The sequence below is a fragment of the Otolemur garnettii genome, unplaced genomic scaffold (assembly GCF_000181295.1).
Source record: "Otolemur garnettii isolate 467f Iridium unplaced genomic scaffold, OtoGar3 scaffold00018, whole genome shotgun sequence".
Taxonomy (NCBI): domain Eukaryota; kingdom Metazoa; phylum Chordata; class Mammalia; order Primates; family Galagidae; genus Otolemur; species Otolemur garnettii.
The window spans coordinates 18,286,650-18,292,649 of record NW_003852413.1 but is presented as its reverse complement, the minus strand read 5'-3'; the positions used below and the strand labels follow the sequence as shown (position 1 = coordinate 18,292,649).

The window sequence follows — 6,000 nt, the reverse complement described above, 5'->3', positions numbered from 1 at the left end:
ATGTTCTTTGTGTGTCATATTAAAGTAAAAAAAAAAGTATAAAAGTTTAAAGGGAGAGAGTGAGAGCATCTAAAAGAGGGAGTTTTCAAGAAAAGAATAAAATAGGCTGGGCACAGTGGTTCACACCTGTAATCCTAGAACTCTGGGAGGCCAAGGCAGGTGAATCCCTTGAGGTCAGGAGTTCAAGACCAGCCTGAGCAAGAGCAAGACCTGTTTCTACTAAAAATAGAAAAACCTGGGTATTGTGGTGGGCACCTGTAGTCCCAGCTACTTAGGAAGCTGAGGCAGGAGGATCTCTTGAGCCCAAGAACTTGAAGTTACTGTGAGCTATGATATCACAGCATTCTAACCAGGGCAGCAGAGTAAGACTCAAAAAAAAAAAAATTCATTTTTTAATAAAGTGGAAAGAAAGCTGGGTCTAATAACAAGGCAGGCCCACCAAACTTGCCTCACCCACTGGTTTTGAATATAAACTCATATGATGTTAGTGAATTAAACGTGCCCAGAAATGTAGCTGTCACTTTAGCCAGGATATAGGGTGAGGCTGACCATCTGACGGTTTAGCGAGGGGAGTAGGGGAAATCTGCCTGCTATGAAGTGGGGGCACCTCTGTCCCCTCACCCCTCGACTGCACTCCCCTCACCCCTGCCCCCATATTCCCTGGAACTCACCCTCCTTCTTTCCTCAGGTGAGTCTTAAACCGGGATGGCTGAGCCCCGCCAGGAGTTCGATGTGATGGAAGATCATGCTGAGGCGTACGGGCTGGGGGACAGGAAAGACCAGGGTGACTATACCCTGCTGCAAGACCAGGAGGGTGACGCGGACCATGGCCTAAAAGGTTAGTGACGCGGGAGTCACAGCCAGCCCATTTGCTTTGGCAAGGACTGGCGGGAGGAGTCGGTGTGCAGATTTGTGAAGGACTTTTAAGTTATTTATTTTCTTAGACTGTCAACACAGTGAAGCCTCATTAATTTGAGGGGACCCAGATAATCCAAAAGGTGAGGTTATTTGAAATTTACCTTTCCCAAGGAGAGTCTGCCATGAGTGAGTGCAGTGTGACAAAGATGGCAGGCCCCTGGTTAGTCTCCCAACACAGAGTACAGGTGTTCTTTTAAGTCTTTCGCCACACCTGGGAGCCTAAAAATCAGTTGTATTGATTAGCATGTGAAATATATGGCATTAAAAGTTCTTTTTTAAATTTCTTCCTGGCTTGGCACCTGTGGCTCAAGTGGCTAAGGCACCAGCCACATACACCTAAGGTGGCGGGTTCGAATTCAGCCCGGGCCCACCAAACAGCAATGACGGCTACAACCAAAATATAGGCTGGCATTGTGGCAGGTGCCTGTGGTCCCAGCTGCTTGGGAGGTGGAGGCAGGAGACTCGCTTGAGCCCAGGAGTTGGAGGTTGCTGTGAGCTGTGATGCCACAGCACTCTACCCAGGGAGGACAGCTTGAGACTCTGGCTCAAAAAAAATAAAATATAAATAGGCTCGGCGCCTGTGGCTCAAGTGGCTAAGGCACCAGCCACATACACCTGAGCTGGCCAGTTCAAATCCAGCCCGGGCCCGCCAAACAACAATGACGGCTGCAACCAAAAAATAGCCAGGCGTTGTGGTGGGTGCCTGTAGTCCCAGCTACTTGGGAGGTGGAGGCAGGAGACTCGCTTGAGCCCAGGAGTTGGAGGTTGCTGTGAGCTGTGATGCCACAGCTCTCTACCCAGGGTGACAGCTTGAGGCTCTGTCTCAAAAAAAAAAAAAAAAAAAAAGAAAGAAAGAAAAAATAAGTAAATAAATTTCTTCCTTACATCAGGCCTGAATAGCCCCTACTGGGCAAGAGTTGTTTAGCTCTGGGATTCTTATTATATCCACATTAATAAACTGTTTGTTCTTTTTTTTTTTTCTTAACTGTTTTAACTTCTAAATGTTCTATAATAAGGTCTTGTAGCCAAATTGTCGTGGCCTCGTCCTTTCCCCTTCCAAATAAGTGTGTTTCATTTCACTGCCGTCATGTTCAGGGAGCCCCGTGGAGCAGCAGGGCCCCGTGTCCCGCGTGACACTGGCCCAGGGGTGCTGCCTTGTGTCACAGGGAGCTGTTCTCCCGCAGGTGTTGCTGGCAGCTCCAGGAGCAGCCCAGACTGCCACCCCAGAGTGAGGACTCAGTCCCCGCCTCTGGACCATTTCTGAGGAGACAAAGTAGCAAACAGTCTGCTTTTCTCTTTTAATGCTAAAAATGACAAAACACTTTGCAGCAGGGGTGTGGGTAGTGATGGTAGTTGTGGCTCCGAGGTGGAGCGGGACCTCTACTAGGTATGGCTATCAGGAAGATCCCTGGAGGTGGGGTCACCAGCAGCTCCTGGGAGTGAGAAGCTGGGACCACCAGGTGTCCCACACGTGGAGCTGGGAGAGTTTCAGGGCTTAGCGGAGAGTGGGGGAGCGTTTCAAAGGCTAGATTCCATCTGTTGATACAGGGGAAGGTGTTGGATGAAGAGGAACTTGGGAATTGGAAAAGTGGGCGCAGGTTGGCTGGAGGGAAGGGAAGGACAACGTGGCCCACCCTGCGTGAAGGGCAAGGGCGGTGCTCAGGGGCTGGGGAGCTCAGGGTGAGGGGAGTGGAGGAAAGTGGCTCCAGCCCAGCCGCCCTGCGGGGTCAGACAGCACATGGGCTTGGGAACGTGCAGCCACCACACAATGGCTGGAGTTTCAGCTTCCTACAGAACACAGCTGGGAGGCCGAGTTGGGAAATCTGTTTTCCTTTAAATCCTTCTCAGTCCCCTACTCCCTGGGTCCCCTCCACTCCACCTGCGTGGTCTCCTCCCTTCCTCCTCCCCCCATGGGCCTTCCCTGCTCTCTCCCCCACCTCATCATGGCCAGGGTATCAGTTAAGGAAGGGGTGGCGGCCCTCAAGCCCCAAACCCCAAAACTTAGCCTTTTGAAACCAGCTACCTCATGGCAGGGTAGCACTGCTGTGGGGGGGGGGGATTGTGCCTAGGAACCAGGTTTTGCCTGTTTTCCTGACAGAGACCCCAGGAGCCCCTCACCAAGTGCGCAGACAGGGCACACGTGGCCAGCATATCGCTCTGGGTCGTTACTAGTAGCTCAGTTTCCACTTTCAAGCATCCCAATTTAGGTGACAAAGTAGATGGCTGCCCTGCTTATCAGGGAATTTCTTTACCATGATAACACGGGCATTTTTGTAGAACACTACCGTTGGCAAAGGGCTTTTGTCACCGAGGATCTCAGGAGATGCTCACAGCAGCCCTTGAAGGCAGGTCACTTCCCCTTTACAGGTCAGGAGGAGTTTCCTCCCTAAACTCCTGTGGGCGGAATCCTGAATTGTGCCAAGGAAGAATGACATTGATTTAGAGGCAGAGCAGCCTGCTCTAAAAATTAAGTTAAAAATCTATATCATGTTGCAGGTGGCACCTGTGGCTCAGTGAGTAGGGCGCCGGCACCATATACTGAGGGTGGCAGGATGGAACCTGGCCCAGGCCAAACTGCAACAAAAAAATAGCCAGGCATTGTGGTGGGCACCAGTAGTCCCAGTTACTCGGGAGGCTGAGGCAAGAGAATCACCTAAGACCAGAAGTTAGAGGTTGCTGTGAGCTGTAACACCACGGCACTCTACCTACCTAGGGTGACAAAGTGAGACTCTGTCTTTAAAAAAAAAAAAAATATATATATATATATATACACACACACACACACACACATATTATATATCATGATGCAATAGATGCCCTGTAATAATCTAAGATGTTACAACAGGGGAAACTGGACTAGGGTATACTCTCTGTACTCTCTATAAATCTAAAGCTGTTCTAATGCAAATTTTAAATTGCTAAACTTCCTTTTTTTTTAATTGCTATGAAAGGAAAGCATTTGAATATAATTTGCTTACCCACAGAATATACTTCCCCCCAAAGCATGTAATTCCTAAGAGGTTTACATAGTTCTCATCAAATTAGTTCTTCCTACCCAGGGTTTAGAATGCGCTGTTTTTGTACAGGGAGTGACAGGTTTGACTAGGCAGAAGGTGTCATTTTCCTAGCAATATTTTAAATAAGTGACAGAAGACTATTCTGAACAATGACAAGAAACCACATGTTACATACCAGAATAAAGAGTATCTCAAGTGGCTCAGGCTGAGCGCAGTGGCTCATGCCTGTAATCCCAGCACTCTGAGAGGCCAAGGCGGATGGATTGCTTGAGTTCAGGAATTCGAGACCAGCCTGAGCAAAAGCAAGACCCTGTCTCTACTAAAAATGAAAAAATTAGCCAGATGTAGTAGCAAGTACCTGTAGTCCCAGCTACTCAGGAGACTGAGCCCAGGAGTTTGAGGTGCTGATGCCACTGCACTCTACCCTGGGTGACAGAGTGAGACTCTGTTTCAAAAAAAAAAAAAAGAGAGAGAGAGAGAGAGAGAGAGTGGTTACTAAAAGTTGAAACAGGACTGGATACCACCAAAGAGAGCTGCAAAGTGGCTGTAAGTTGGTTACCTGGCAAGATAATACAGCCTAGTGAATAAAAAGGTATTGATGGTTAACTTGTTACACTTTCCAGATCAGATATTCAAAAGAGTCTTCTTCCTTCCTCATTCCCTCCCTCCAGGGAATCTAACAAGATCAGTGCAGACGATGAGGATTTCAGTCTCGGGACAGATTGGGAGAAGCGCACCGTCGCCCCATATAAATTCCCCTATGCCCCAGCAGTCAAGGCTGGTTGATAATAACAGACCCAGCAGACAGTCTGCATGATGCCACCTCGCCATTTGTCCAGAGCCTTCTGAGGCTATTTGCAGGTTTTTGCAGGCTCTAGAACTAAGGAGCTGTGTGTGTGCTGGAAGCTTATTTAGAATTAACTGCTCTTTGGTGGGATGGGCATATCCAGGGCTGGGTGCCAGGCATGATGTTTTAACAAAGAGTTAAAATGGGGTGTATGATCTCGCAGTGCACCTGAACTCCACTTGCCTTGTTTTCCATCTTCTCATTCTGCTTTGTGCCCCCATTTTAAAACTGACACTGAGGTTGTCCCTGCTCCAGGTAGAGTGGCTTCCTCCAATTTATTGCCCAAGGGTCATCTCTACTGAATGCCCAAGACACACCCAAATCCTAGCAAGTCAAAAGCAGGCTCAGTTGACTCCATCTTGGGCCATTTCTTGGTTCCTCTGCTGCTGGTGGTACTACCACCAACTAGATCTTTGTGACCCTGGCCAGTTCTTCCTGCAACATTCACAGCACCCAGGGACTTCCCTGTTCCACTCGCCACTAACCCCATGGCCTTTACACACTCCTCCCTTCATCCTGTCATCCACCAAGGGCCAAGAGCCATTGTTTAACCTGGGTCTCAGCAAACTACACCAGCCAAATCTGTTCCCCAGCCTGTTTAGTAAAAGTGGTGAGCTGATGATGGTTGTTACTTTTCATATGGTTGAAATTAACCACAGTCTTGAGCACATGGCTTCTATCTTCAATGTGTCTCATGGTTCAGAAAGCCTGCTGGAAAAGCAGGAGGGGAGCAGGGCACAGGCAACACCTCCATGCTGACCTCCTCCCTGCCAGACATCTTCCTGCCCAGGTGGCCAGAAGATGTGGCCTTTTAACTGGGCACAGTTCCCTTTGTCCTGCATTATATTAGGGCTTTGTTCCCAAGGAGGGTAGAAAGAGCAGACACCAGACGGGACCTCAGAAGTCTGTGCCAGAGAAGGGGGTGTTTGCAATTTCAAGACTGAAAGTCCCCATGCATTTGATGGGGTATTGGTCTCACACAGACTGTCACTACAAAGTGATGCTTTGTATCATATGGCCAGAGCAATGGTGCAGTGGTCAGCAATCTGCTGGGAGCCCCCAGGGATTTCAAGTTGGCATCTGCGTCACCTGTGTCAGCAGCACTGTAATACTCAAGTTCTTGTTAATGATCCGAGCTATTCCGGGCCCTTCAGCCAAGGTGGCATAATAGTGACCAACAGTAATCACTGCCACTCCAGAGGGCTTCCTACCTGCTAC

General features: G+C 48.9%; 1 protein-coding gene across 8 annotated transcripts in view; it reads left to right on the top strand.

Moving 5' to 3' along the window:
• Nucleotides 1–684: 684 nt before the first annotated feature.
• Nucleotides 685–6,000, top strand: part of MAPT (microtubule associated protein tau) — a 52,021-nt gene continuing 46,705 nt past the window's right edge. For 6 of the 8 annotated variants that reach the window (XM_012802939.2, XM_012802936.2, XM_012802937.2 and 3 more), the window contains exon 1: nucleotides 706–838. In XM_012802939.2, coding sequence (XP_012658393.1) covers nucleotides 706–838 — 133 coding nt within the window. Of the gene's footprint in view, nucleotides 839–6,000 lie in introns of all 8 variants that reach the window. The other 2 variants (XM_012802940.2, XM_012802938.2) reach the window with 1 other exon arrangement.